Here is a 15056-nt window from a genome sequence, read left to right as displayed (position 1 = left end):
CTCTGCTGCCTCTGAACATCCATTTAAACCATACCCTTCTCTCCTGCTCCTCTTCTTATACTGTTTTATAGTCAGGCTTCTGTTTCCTCATGTCCTATTCATCTTTGCCTCACCCCCGCACCTGGACTGGACCTTACCCTTCATGACGCTACTGCAGGCCTCTGGAGTCAGACACCTGGGTTTGAGTTCTGTTCTTCTACTCACTAGCTGAATAGTTATGGGCTTAGTTTCCTCATCTGTGAAAGAGGGCCCTAAGAAGAGCCATCTCAGGAGTGAGGATTCAGCAGGAGAATGCTGGCCAAACACTTAGCCTGGCACATAATTATTCTTGGCATCGTTGCAGTTGCAGATGTTTAGTAAGTGTTGAGTGAATTTCAGTGCAGTGTCCACAGTACAAGCCTTTTCATCATTTATTCTTACATACTCCCAGAAAGTTCCCCAATGCAGCACATTCCTTTAATAGCTTCCGCATCCTCTGGCTTCATTTTGTCCTCCAACTGTGACCTGAGCACTGCAACTTAGATTCTACTCAATTATGATTCATTGCTATGTGAGTCTAGTGGATGGTCAGGAAATCTCTCCTCTCTTAGATATCCCATTCTTGTCTGGTTTGCTCATCTTTTACTTGGAGACAAGAGCTGTTCACCTTGCTCTGATTAGGTGGAAACAAGACAGTAGAAGAGTTCCTGAACATTTGGGATTTCCCTGGTGGGAAACAGGGAAAGAAAAGAAAGCCTGATAGAATAAAACTGTAATTGCTGTTGTACAGTATTATCTCCATATCCCGTAGCAACAGATCTTATTATATTTTTTTCTTATTTAAACCATATTCATGAAGGTTTTATTGTTAACTTGATCCAGATGACTGATCAAAGCATAGTTTGTTATTGCCACCTTGCTAAAATATTTTTAAAAGCAGTTTTAATACGACGTGTTTATCACTACATATTGCCATTAGGCAATTGAGTCTATTACTAGTCAATCAAGGATTTTCATTTTGTTTCAAGAGCTCCTTGGATAAACTCTTCAGAAATGTCAAAAGAGTTGGAATATCTGGCACCTTTTCACAGATGGTGTTCATCAGATATTTTAGTTAATGGATAAAGTTTCAGTTTTCCATGTTTGACTTTTGGCACTAACAGAGGTTTTCTAAAGGCTCCTGTTCCCCCAAACACTAGGGGATATGAAACTGATAACACCCCAACACCCCTTATTCTTAATGAGGTAAGTAATCAGGGAGGTGGTATAGTATTTCACTGGGTCCAATTATCTAAGGAATGGGATATTTCTTGAAGAAGACCAATTAGACTTTCCCAACAGCTCCAAAGCTATGCACATACTCTGCCTTCGCCACTCCCAAGAATTACAACAAACAAAAACAAATAAACAGGAAAAGTTAAACTATCACATCAAAAGTTAAATACTCAACTGGCTCATCCTAGACTCACATCTTCCCTCTTATCTTTTCCACAGTAGCCTGTGTGCCCTCTCCATCCGTCCATTTTTACACTCATATACTTTAACACACCTTTACTTAACAGCTAAGACATGAGACTCTGCCCTAGATGGGGAGTGCAAGGGCAATCCACATGTAGTACTTCCCTCAAGAGATTTTCAACCTAGTGGTGGAGAAAGCCAAGCGAACCTGCAGTTAGTTACCATTGGTTCAGATAAGTGCTGTGATGGCAGAGACCCAGGGGAGTGGCTACAGCATTCTGCTGAAAGCAGTGGAAGAGGCAGGCATAGGAAAGTTATCTCTGGAGATGGTGGCGTTGAAGCTAAGACCAGAGAACTAATGGGCATAACTCAGGTTTAAGGGGTAGAGAGTGAAGAGCAGGACGAAGAGAGAGAATAGCATGTCCCAAGGCTGGGACAAGGAGATCAGGAGGTATGACTGTGGAAGTAACTAGCAGTCACCTAGCAAAAGATACCTAAGTATGTCAAAGACCCAGGCCATTTTCCTGAGTGTGGCGGAAGCCTCCCAAGAACTTGGATCCAGGGAGGAACAGAAAGCTGATGTCACTCTGGCTATGGAATGTGTTCAATGGGAGGTGAGAGTGCGGCAGGAGAGCTGTTAGGAGGCGATGGCCCCAGAGAAATAAGGTGGCGCCTGGAAGAAAGAGGAAGTAGAAAATGAAATCTGATTAGATTTGTCTCCACAGTCATGACATAATATAGTAAAAAGAGTATAACACAGTTAGCCAAAGGCAAAAGTGTCTGGTCAGCAGTTTGGTAGACACTGCAAAGGAAATAAAAATGGGCCTCAGTGAATCGCTAAATGAGTCCCTGAGTTCCCAAGTGCTGTGCTGTGGAAAGCAATCCCTCTCCAACTCTATATTAATTTTCCTGGGTTTTTAGTTTTGCCTGCCTGGAAGATTTGCTGCTTCGGGCTTTTCAGTGGGCACCTCAAGCATCTGAGGCTACAGGGCTGTGAACCATTATATATGGGATCACCTGGTAAGTTTGCCTAGAATTATTTGAACAAACAGTATCCGTGTCCAATCCTTGTTACAAATTTCTGTAGTTTTTCTTTCATTGACTGTTAGGGAGTGTTATTTGTGACTTCTTATCTTTCCAGACCCTTGTTTAGGTGTAAACCGACATAATTGGGTGTGGATGAAGCTAGGTAGTGCAGATCTAAAAAAAAAAAAAAATTTTAGGAGATCCATTTTAAATTTGACAATTAAAGGATCAAGATTGATCAAACTGTTTTTATAGGAGAGAACACCAGCAACTAGCCAGTAAGAAATTGGTCACAGTTTAGGGGATATGTTACAAGCAAGATAAATAAAAACGATCTAGAGTATCAGACCAAACTCTCATTTTTCATCTCTGTTTCACACTCTTCTCTTCCAGCCCAGACTAATCAAAAGAAGCCTCTTCCGCTCACAATTGCTCTGTGTACATTTCCCCCAGATCTGGTATTCACATGAACAGCGTGGTTTATTTATATTTCAGCACCAAATTGGAAAGATGACATCATTCATTTACAGTCTTTATCCCATGACATGCCTACTCTCCAACACCTCATTTTAGCAGACACATTTAGGACTGCATATAGCATCTTGTTTAGCTTGTACATTCTTTTATGGGATACAGTTCAAAGGTAGGGAACTTTAGGCTTGTTGCTGGTAAGAAAATAATCTCATAAAATCACAGGAGCTTCCCCAGAGGATGAGGATATTACGATGTTTACAATAGCAGAATTATTATTTGTTCATTTAGGCTCCATCCTTCATTCTCGAGCGAGTCCCTTCCTTCTTGCCCACAGCAGATCTTACAGCTTCCCTCAGGCTCTCAGAATTCTATTTAGAAGAAACAATTCCAGATTTATTAGTTCATGAGTTCAAAAGTACAGGATCCTGACAATACTGGAATTTTAGGTGTGAACGCCGAATTTCAGAATCTCATGTGCAATGGCAGACTGACTAAGGGGAATCTCAGTACTTAGTCTGCAGCAGCTCCACTGACCTGCTCTTTCTCACAAAGCATAACTTGCCCATTGGGTCTTCTGACACTTTAAGTAGACAAGTGAAGGATGGAAATGCTCTCAGCTGCCAAAAGTTGCCTGGGATTTTTAAATTTAATTTTAAGTGGATCTTTCCCTCTATTTTTATTGTTTTTATTCATATACATAGTTTTTTTTTTAACATTCACTTTGGGGGCTTTCAAATATTGTACACATTTTTAAAAAAGGAGTGAGTAAATCATGAGACATCTTCTGGCAGATAGAATTGGGATGTGAGGTGTTTCCAAAACTTAACAGAACCAAAGCATTTTATGGGAAATCTCTTTCTACCTGTTTAGCTGTTTGCCTTTTCTGCTAGCAGCAAGACAAGGGAAAAAGCCTGGAGATTGAGAATTGGATGACCCAGAAAATCTCCATGTTCTATGTCAAGAAAGAGACTCTCGGGACTGAAATCTACCCCTTACCTTTCTAGCTGCCAAATGAGGATAATAATTGCTCCTGGGAAAGTATTGAGAATAAGTTGGATTGTATGTGAAAAATACTATAAGAATACACAATGTTAGGCCCAGATTTTCTTTATTGTCAGTGTGTTATTTATATTACATAATAAAACTCCAACTGGTTGGAGGCTCTGCCAACCCCTGACTTCTGACTCTCTGAAAGTAGTGTTGGTTCATTGTCATCTTGAGCCACCAGTGGGATTGTTATGGCAACTCATGAAATGTCCCCAACTCTCCATGACCCTCCCTGCTGAAAACAAACATGCAGCTTGTCTCTAGGATGGCAGCATCCCTCAAAATCATGGCCCCTTCATTCTTTTGGTCACTCATTACAGCAGCATGTATTGTATATCTACATCTGCTAGGCCCTATGCGAGATTCTGGGGAGAGGCAGATGAAAGAAATAGCTTCAAGGTCTATGGACATACAGACGGATAAATCTGTGGTTATAGAGCCATGGTGCGCAGGAGGCACGTGTCACCCAGCCTCAAGGACAGGGTCAGGAAAAGGCTCCTAGAGTAAATAGTTTGAGTTAGCCAGTCATAGAAGTTAAAGGTGAAGAAAGGGGCCAGGGAGGCATTGCAAGCAAAGGAAGCAGCACATACAAAGGAGGAAAAATGTCTTATAGCAAACAGTAACAGCAGTAACTATAGTAATGACAGCATTTGACTTTCATTGCCAGTTACTGGACTGACACTTGAAGTCCATCACATCATTTGCTCCTAGCAGCAACCCCAAGGAAAGAGGCACTATTAATCCCATTTTAGAGTTGAGGAAATTAAGGTTTATAGTTTACTCTCTTAAGGTCACATAACCAGCAAAGAGGTGGAGGCAGGACTTGAATCCCTTGAATCCAGGCAGGTCTATCATCAGACCCATATTTCCTGACTTTCTGAGCTGGATAATTTTGTTTGCTCTTTTCCCGTGGTCTTTAGGCATTTTTCTAGATTCTGAGAGCCTGTCAGGCCAGTTCATCACTGGTCCATTTCCTGCCGTGCATAATAAAGCAGTACGCTTCTATGGCCCTGGGGGTTTAACCATGACTCCAAGTTGCCTCATGTGACAGGCATCATGGATTGTAAATTAGAGTGGTCAGTTCTTCTCCCATTGACTTTGTACCTTTTGCTCAGTTCCCTCAAGGAAAAAAAATCAGTTAAAATGTCCATAGAGAGCCATTTCCCAAGAAGTCATGATAGCAGTAAACCATCTCCATCAGTATATTTGCATTTGGCAGCTTTTGAGTGGATTTCTCTGCCTTGTCTTGTGAGACCATTGTCTATCTGTAGTTCTGTGTTTCCATCCGGCCCTTCCCATCTTTCCATCCAGGACTTCCATCTCCAGCTTGCTCTAGAGTGTCCGTCTAGAATCTCAGTCATAATTGTTGGTACTCTGCGATTGCAAGCTTGCCCTGGATCTCTGTGATTGCTTGACAATGTAAAGCAAAGCATCTTACAGTATGTCCATTTTTTCCCTTTTAAATCACAAGGAGGAAGTACATTAACATTTACAGATGTAACATAATAGCTTTAAGGATGTGACAAAGCTTTTTTCACCAAAGTTAATGGCATGGTGCTTTCTTTATTAAGTTTCAACTTGACTAACAGTGAAAATTCCTGGATTAGGAACAAAGGGATCCCTATAGGTACTATAATTATGCCCTGAATCTCTTTGACTGATCTTCTAGCTCCTGATGGAATCTTCCTTGGTTTTTGTTCTGCACAGACCCAGAACAGAATGAAGTTGATGGCAGACAACTACGATGAGGACCATCACCATTACCATCACCACCACCATCACCACCACCATCGATCTCCTGGGAGGTCGCAACATTCCAATCACAGGCCCTCTCCGGACCAGGTCAGTTTCATCGCTGCTTACCTCCAAGACCCCTTTTACCCTTTAGATATTTTAAGATAAAATAAATAATCCTCAAGAAATAATAAACAGCATAAAGTGATACGTTCTTTGAACTGAAACTAATAGCTTTGGTATTTATTTCCATCAGTCAAGGAATCTAAATGTTTTTCTTTCTCCTTCCTCTTTAAGGTTTTGTCTTTTCTTGTTTATGTTATGCATTTTCTTTCCTCCCCTCCTTTCTTCTTTCATAGATATGTAGTCTATTGCTGGCTCGGTATCTCATGGAGGGTTACTTTGGAATGTCTTTTTCAGAGTTTTAAGAGAAAGCACTTTGTTTCCATGAGCTTGGCAACCAGAGAAGCCTTGAGTTCGCTGAGCACTTTCCTAGAAAATTCTTTAGTGATGCAAATTAATGGTGGAGTAAAACAACAAGGAGAGAAATCCGTTTTGCTGGCGTTTTAGCCAGTGAAGTCAAGGAGTCTGGTTTATTTGATTTGGACCCTATCTCCTCCCTTGACTAAGTAAAGCACATGAAAAGATGGATTGACAAAAACAAAACCGCCTGTGGTTTTACAGCAATATTTACATTCACCCACCAAATGCAAAAACTATTTACAGTGTTTAGTATTAAAACTCTTGAAGGTGAATTTTATGGAAATTAGGAAATTAAATGCAAACTAGCAGGATAATATAGTCAATATGAGCAATATTTCTTACTTCATTGTACTAAGATTCTCGCCTCCCCCTGCCCCCATTTTTGGTGATCCTAGTGCAACTGATACATTTCCATAGATGGGAGCAATAGGTAACAAAATAGAACCATCTGGATAAGTATGCACTCCTTTGGATATGGCAGGGTGAGGGCTTGTCAGAATTACCTGTGTGAAGAGGCAGTTTAATTGTTTGCTGGGGGAGGAGATACTTGTGATGCTCCTAAAACTTTTCAGGTGGCTCTGTTTCCTTTTCACCTCCTGTTGCTAGCGTCCCAAAGAAGTTAAGATTTGAAATTTCCAAGTTGTTTTACCTGGAGTACAAGTCCTGGGGGAGCTGTTTATATAGAACACAGCATTAGAAGTTCTCCTGGGAGCTATGCAGCGAGGCAGCCAGCACTGAGCTTGACCTGACCTTTGTACCTGGAAGCTTTTGCCCTCAGAGACCCCAACATTGCTGAAGCTGTTCACATAGAAATAATTTAGACTTCTGAAGCCAAGTACAGACAGGGCATGATTTCATGTTTTAGCTGCCAAAATATGCTCTTGATTTGGAGATCTGAAATATGGAGAGCGGTGTCAATTTCATGTCATTATCTTGTATGTCTGCGTTTTGGTTTTGTTTTGGTTTTATTTATTCAATTATCACCCTTCACCATCACCACCACCACCACTACCACCTCCCCACCTTTGCCTGCCCCAGTAGACCTGGCATCCTGCTAACTAAAACAACTCATTCTCATCCCTGGTCCCTGCCCTTTTCTCCTTGGCCTTCTCTCAGATTGGGAGAGTATGAGGTTTTATTGGTGGGAGCCTGCAGTCCCCACATTGGCCATTCTTTCTGAGCCACACATGCTAGAAGACCATCCTGAGTTCCCCCACTCAAACCCAACAGAGAGAAAAACAGAGAGCACCCTAAGAGTAGAAAGAAGGATTTGGAGCCAAGTCAGGGGAGTGGGTCACCCAGGGACCTGCTGAGATAACAAACCAGCTTGTCTCATCACAGAGACACATATGCTCATATGTTCTACTGGGAATGAAGCACCAGAGCACATCTTGTGAATGATATTTCTTACAAAAGCTAGGCTCTTGCTACTTCCAGAGAGCTGTGATCACAAACTAGGGTGTCTCGTCTATTTGGTTGACTCTCATGTTTGTCCACCGACACTAGAGGTTGTCATAGGGTGGTGTCCTTCCCAGAAGAGTTAGCATTCCTTGAAGAGTATCTGGCTAAGGCATATTGTTGAGACCTTTGGCACATGCTTCTCACTACTACTGTTAGGAAGATGGTGATGGTCTTTCACTTTCACATCCACCATCTCAGTGAACACTCTAAGCAGCCGATGGGCATAGAGGCAGTTCACCTCATCCCCTTCTCCAGATGAGAAAGCCGGGGCCCAGGAAGTGGGTGAATAGGCTGGAATCCTGTTCCGAGTTCTTAACCTAATTCCATGGCAGCCATGATGTGGCACTTGGGGAACAGCATGATGGACAGAACCCCTGTCTTCAAGGCATTTGCTGTCTAGTCCTAGAATAAGAATCCAGGTCATCTGGTTCATGTCAATCAGAATAAGACAGATAAAAGGTAGCTCCAACTTAATTAGGGGCCCATACCTTAGAAACTTATTCTGTAGTGGGGTTCACTGTGAAAGTAAAATACTCTTGACCAGAAGGGTATTTTTGTGGTTTTAAGTTGAAGTCATCAAGTCAGTAAGACTCCTTTGCTAGACTCTTCTAATTAGAGAAGGAGAGATTAAGCAAGGAACCCTAGTGTGAGAGTAGATTGGCACCAGTGTTGGAGATGGCTGTATCTCCTGAGCTGGATACCCCTTTTGACTGGGCATCGCAGGTCTAGTGGAATGATACGTTCCCCTGTGCTGAAGATTTCAGATTTGGTAATCAACAACTAGTATATCAGTATATGTACTGTTACCAATCTAAGTCCCAGAATAAAATAGTTATCAATGGATAATAGTTATCAATAGTTATCTTTCCCAATTGATTACAAACCCTACACTTAATTGCGTAGCCCGCATACACTAATACATCTAGGGTACATATGAGTATATGTTTCTTCTTAGGAGAAAAATGACAGCCATATGAAAGCATGAGAGTCCTAATAATGGGGTGATGTGGATGAGATTTTAACTAAATGTTCATAACGTACCCGTGTTAGCTGACCTGACTTAAAGGGGAAAGGTCTCTTCCAGGGATTCCTGATTCCCTTTCTGTGAATCTTCCAACACTGGACTTCCTGTGGCCCTAAAGACTTGACCAACAATGACTTATGGAAGAAGGGCTACAAAATGTTGATATTGCCTCTTGAGCTTTGTTAAGAGATCAGAACACATGAAAGTGGAGAAATAGGAAAAATCAGTTGCCTTGTTACTTTTCCAGAAAAAACTCATTTTTCCTTAGGTAATTCAATTTAAGTATTGCCAGGTACTTACATGATTATATTCTTTTTCCATTTCTTCCATGTTCCTTTCTCCTTCACTGTGATTTTTCTTGCTCCTTAAGAGAAACTGAATCCAAGTATTGTAAGTCTAGACTAGCATTTCCCAAAGTAACTTTTAGAGCATTAGTCCCATGAGGAAAGCCTTGAAACAAAGACTCTCTGGGCAAAGAATTTTGTGAAAGTGCTCCGTATTATAACTCTATCTTCGAGCTTCCTGGGGCAATTAGCAGATCAAAGGATCTAAAAAGTCATATAAGAAAGAAAGCTCTCCAATTTAATTTAATCCAGTATTTCCCAGACTTATTTGATTGTAGATTTCTTTTTTCTTTTCAGTAACATCTGTGCTCTGAGAAATATTGTTCTCAGAGTATCAGGTGAAAAAAGAGACGACCCATTTTATAACATGACTGAACCAGTTTCCAGCAGTATTTTTTATCAGAAGGTGGGATTTTCAGGCAACTTCTTGCTTTGCACAACAGAAAATGGAAGTGCCTCTTCCATTCATTTCCTGGGATACCTTCTTAAAGGCACTGACATCTGAGAATGAGTGATCCCAAGAACCCAGTAGATCTAAACTAAGGGAGTCATTAAGGTTGAGGACCCAGGATATCAACAATAGTCATAAATACACAGCTCTTCAGGGATTACTGAGGAGGTGGGAAGATTTGGAGAAGATGTAAGAGAAGTCAGTGCAGTGTGGCAGTTCAACAATCTAGCCCCCTACCTGAAAAAGAAGCATTTAATAGCTGGTGGGCTGTGACCCCTAGGATGGTCACAGCCATTGAATATGTCCAAGTAGAATATCCAGACAAATCCCAATAATGACTTGGGAAATCCTTCAAAGCAAGAAGTGACCACGGGGGCAGACAACAAATATTTCCCATGACACAAGCTGCTCATGTGTTTTGAGAAACAATAAAGTCCAAAGAGTAAATGAAACATGCTGGAGACATGTTAGAGATGTTTCTTAGGTTACCAAGATTGATTTCACAAAGCCAAGTAGAAATTCAGCTTTTCCTAAATATTCTCTGTACCTGTTGTCATCAGTCTCATCTGTCATTTTCTTTAAATAGTATCTCCTTCCCTGCCTTAAAACATATCAATGATATTAAGTCTTTCTACTTTCCTTTTTCTAGGCGTCATACAAGTTTTACTGTCCCAGTACAAGTCATATTTTATTAAGCTCATTCCAGTGGCTTCCAGGTATATAATAACCTGGTGAATAAGAAAAGCACAGCATTAGCATGAGGTCCACACTCCAGCCAACTTAAAATGTCAGGCACCATGCAGGCTACCCTTTGTGCATCTAGGACTCACATTTCTCTTCCTGGGTCTTGGATTGGGTGTTAGGTCTTCAAGGACCTGGATCTCACTGCTTGTTTGTGCAAAATCTACTTCTATTTGTTAAAGCACTTGCCACTCTAATTCTAGCTGGGAAGGGCCTAAATGACAAAGAACCTAAACATTTTGGGGCTGGTAACCTCAGAGTAGGTGGCCACTTTTAAAAGTGAAAAACTCACAAGAGAAAACTCTTCTCTCCTCTTCCTCCTTCACTGAATGGAAATACTTGCTCATAGGTGTTGGAGAGCTCAAGGGATTTTGACCACCTTTGAGACTTTCTGATCATATTTAAGTTTTAAATTTCATTTCACATTTTACTTACAGAAAACTTACTTCTAAATGAGGGCTATGAGTTTAGGAGCATGGAGACACGATACTTATGCGATCAATTACCAAAAAATTTGGTTGAATTTCACATTTTATATTCAGATTCTTTGTCACATGTTCACATGTGTCTGGCCCTTACTAGGTACTCTGTAAATGTCTGTTGAATGAACTGCTCCTATAGTAACTTCGGGAAATAGGAAGGGCAGATGGAAGTATCCCCATTGTATAAATAAAGAAACTCAGAGGTTGTTAATGATCCAGAGTCACAAAACTGAAAATCAACAGGCCTTAGATGAAAGCCTAAGTCTCTGAGTACTGCACATTGGTGGCAAACCTCTTGGATACATCTAAGTAACCACGTGTATTTGTGATTGCACAACTATGATGGCTCCACTTATTCTTGAGTGCAAATGTGCATTTTCCCTTTCCCATTGAATTGTAGTAAATTTTATCCTGTTTTGTTTATTTTCCAAAATTGAATTAAATGTCATCTTGGCCGGGCGTAGTGGCTCACGCCTGTAATCCCAACACATTGGGAGGCTGAGGCAGTCAGATCACCTGAGGTCAGGAGTTCGAGACCAGCCTGGCCAACGTTCTGAAACTCCGTCTCTACTAAAAATACAAAAATTAGCTGGGTGTGGTTGTGAGTGCCTGTAATCCCAGCTACTTGGGAGGCTGAGGCAGGAGAATCACTTGAACCTGGGAGGTGGAGGTTGCAGTGAGCCGAGATCACGCCATTGCACTCCAGCCTGGGCAACAAGAGCGAAGCTTCATCTCAAAAAAAAAAAAGAAAAAAAGAAAAAAGAAAAAAAAAAACAGAAAAAGAAAAAAATATCATCTCATCTGTTCTCTTTCCATTTGCTCCAGCTTCCATTGTCTTTATTTCCATTATTCTGTTTTGTGACTTTATTCCTTCCATTTCCCCCCATTTTCCCTGTTCCTGTTTACTCTTCTCTATTCCTGCTGTCCCTGTGCCAATTGCAAACTCTTCGGCTTCCATGGAGTCACCAGAATGAGATCCTCAAGTAGTGGAGACACTGGCCCAGAGGGGAAGGGGAACTGCTCTGGATCACAGGGGGTTCTTGGCAGTGGATTGCCAGGACTCACATTCCCTTGCTCACTCTCCCCTGAGCTTCTGAACATGCAAGGATCTGGAGCAAACTGTGCCCCCAGAGCAAAACAGAGGATGCTTTATTCTGCTAAGGGCTGCTGTCAGATTAGCCAGGGTGCTAGGAGTACTTTCAGAGAGTGACTTTTCTGTGGTAGAAGCTAGGTTTTCCCTTTTGCATTATGAACTTTAAGGTGTCTGTCCATTCTATGGATCTAGTCCTAGGAAACTGATTGTCCTAATTCTAAATATTATCCACTCTACTTGGTAATTTCCAGAATCTGTCTGTGGATATAAATAGTAATCCTTGGTGCTTTCTCTGCTGCTCCTGATGACTGTGTGGTCCCAGCATGTGTTGGCTCTCAGCCAAGGTGTGTGTTTGTACCATTGGACATATTTCAGAGCATTGAATGTTCACTTCCATTTTCTGCTGAAAATTCCTGTAGAATTCTACTTGGGACACATGTTGTGTTGCCATAAACTATCAAATTTCTTGGTTACTAAAGAACCCATGCCTAGATTTGGCCTCCTCTTCAAACTGGTGGTCACAGAACTGATACATAGATTGCATTTTAAGATATAGTAAAATGATCCCAGTGACCTAATTTATAACGGTTGATAGAAATCTGCTTTTCCTTTCTGTGTATGGATTCTGGATTCTTGCATACAGGCAGATGCTTAGAGTACTGAACCTATATTCTGCTTCAGAGAGGCTGCAGCACTCACTGCCTTGGTTTTGAGATTTCTGGTCCCTAAACATGTTCCTTCTCCCCTCTTTCTACAGGCAAAAGAGCCATAAGGTAGAGTTGGCTCAGAAAAGAAAAGCAGGGCTTTTGCTGTCTCACCCTCCTACCCCTGTCCCTTCTGCATACACCTGAGCCTTGGGTACTGCTCTCTGGTAGAATTAGTCAGCATCCTATAAGAGCATTCCTCAAAGAGGGGAATTTCCAGCCATCCCCGCAATTAGGCCCTCATTGATGTTGTGGCTGGAGGCAGATGACAACTCCAGGCCCATGTGTTTCCTGGCCCTAGATCTTTTTTCATAAAACCCACCTGCTTTTGTCCTCCTTCTGCATTTTGTGTTTAGTCAACAAGAAGTTGGTGGGGCCTCACAGTCCACCAGAAGAATGAAGCAGTCACAGCAGCCCCTCCTGGGGCACCAGCTCAAGGCCGTGGGATCCCCTACTCCCACTGAGCCCCTCTTTGTGAATGCAGGGCAAGCTTTCGTGATTGATGCTCTGCTTCCCTTGCACTTTCACCGGCAGATTAGTCAAAGTGCAGCCCTTTGAACTCTGACAGACAGGCAAGGGGTCCAACCTGCTCTGTTGCCCCCAGAAGATGAATTCTGTATATAGAGTTGTTATTCCTAGCTTTTGCTTAGGGAGGAATAAAAAGAATTTATTTTATGTTTTGAGGTTAACTGAATGTGGGATAAATGTATACATAGCATCCTGTGTGTATATATGTATGTATCACTCTATGTCAGATGAACTGAGGACTTTTCCACATATGGAAGAATTTCACAAGATCATGTTTAGCTAGAAACTTCTCTCCCTAACTTCCTCTGAGTGCATGTTTGAATATACATTATATATACATATATATGTATGTGCACACATAAATATATTTGCATGTTTCCTCCACTGAAGAAAAATTAACACCGTATATCAGGCCTTACTAAAGCTATGGAACATACAAAACACCAGGAATTTTTAGTTCCCCATGATAGTAACCTGATAAGAAAAGTTACATATTTTAGGCTTTTAATATCAGTTTTCCAACCAAGCTCGTATGTCTAAAGTTTGCCCAGATGAGAGGCAGTAGATTTTTTTTTTTTTTTTTTTTTTTTTTTGCATTGTATATCTAATTTCATGGCCCACTTCTTGGAAGAAGCCTTGAGTTTTGTTTCATGTAGGGATGAAGCCTTCAAATTCAACAACCCATGAAGAAACCTCTTATTGGTGCTGATGTGTATTGCATGGAAGAAGGGTTCAGAGATTTTGACCATTGCCACACCTGGGCCAGTCCTCTCAGAACTGCAGCCAAGGATATCCTGGCATGCATTTTGAAATAGCTCTTGCGAGCCACTTGCCTCTTTCCCAATACTTCTTTTCTCACAAGTAGATTGGAGGATACTGTGTTTAAAACTCAGCAGGTTAAGAAATAGAAAGATATCACAGATGTCTCTTTTTTCTTTATTCCCCAGAGACTACTAAAAATCCCCCAAACTACTAAAAAGTGAGCCAGACGGTGTATGTGATTTCCCACCATTGGGAAATAAAAGTGGCAGTTTATTTGTTTGCTTGTTTTTAAGAGCAGAAGCTGTAGAGTAACCCTGCGGTGGCTCTCTGTGAGGCCACAGGTAAAGAAGGAAATGGGGACAAATGTCTGAACTGTTGTTGTGGGAGGTATTTAACTGCCTCCTTCCTCTACCAGCAGTTACATGCTCACCCAACCATTAAGAGCCACAGGAGAGGAAGGAAGGTGGAGTTACACAGCAGTTGGGAAGCTGGCTTTGCAGATGAGCAGGTTATTGTCAAAGCCCTTTAATCTGGGTGTGATGTTAATTCCCTGCATGTAAGCACATGAGGGCATGATTTAATAAGCCCTGCCAGGTAGGGTCTTCATGTATAGGAAAAATGCAGAGCTGCTTAATGCATCAGGATCCTCCTGTTAGAGAAGGATTTTTCCTTAAAGGAGGTTTGAGCCTATTGAAGATTTCATTCAGTCTTACTCTATTTGGGGTAGAGTGGTTTTTTTTTTTCTTTCTTTTACTGATTTGTCTAGGTTTTACACCTTGTTTGCAGTATTAGGGTTACATTAAGAGATTTGTTGCAGTATCCTTTGAGTCAACAGGGGTTTTTCAGACATAGCCTGCGCTCCCCAGCTTACAGATGCAATGCATCTTGGCAACATTGGAGGGTTGATCTCTTTTCAACTTGCTGCTTTAATCCAGTCGAATTTGTCTAAGAGGCAGCACTTCAGCTCCCCCATTGAGAGGGGGTGGCCAGCCTTGAAATGTCGGGAAGCAGGGAAATCCATTTTATATTGCTAAACACCATTGCCCCTCTTTTTTTCTATAACTGAGGTAATAGGGATCATGTTTGACTTAAAACACTGCAGGCACTTGCAGCACTCCAAAGATAAGGGACCAGCAGAGGAAAGGGAGTAGGAAACATCCTTTAAACATACCCTGCACACACTCACAAAGTCTGTTATTGCAGGAAACCACCTTACAGACCAATAGCATTTGAAAAATTCTGATTTGGGCATCCATCTATTAATG

At 41.5% G+C, this 15056-nt stretch overlaps 1 protein-coding gene across 14 annotated transcripts in view; it reads left to right on the top strand.

Annotated features, from left to right (window-relative positions):
• Positions 1-15056, top strand: part of ERC2 (ELKS/RAB6-interacting/CAST family member 2) — a 981570-nt gene that overhangs the window by 775104 nt on the left and 191410 nt on the right. For 12 of the 14 annotated variants that reach the window (XM_050778490.1, XM_050778492.1, XM_050778488.1 and 9 more), the window contains one exon: positions 5692-5826. In XM_050778490.1, coding sequence (XP_050634447.1) covers positions 5692-5826 — 135 coding nt within the window. Of the gene's footprint in view, positions 1-5691; positions 5827-15056 lie in introns of those variants that run through there. The other 2 variants (XM_050778500.1, XM_050778501.1) reach the window with 2 other exon arrangements.

This window comes from Macaca thibetana, chromosome 2 (genome assembly GCF_024542745.1).
Source record: "Macaca thibetana thibetana isolate TM-01 chromosome 2, ASM2454274v1, whole genome shotgun sequence".
In the NCBI taxonomy this organism is placed as follows: domain Eukaryota; kingdom Metazoa; phylum Chordata; class Mammalia; order Primates; family Cercopithecidae; genus Macaca; species Macaca thibetana.
The sequence above is the reverse complement of the archived record's forward strand: the minus strand, read 5'-3'. Positions and strand labels throughout refer to the sequence as shown.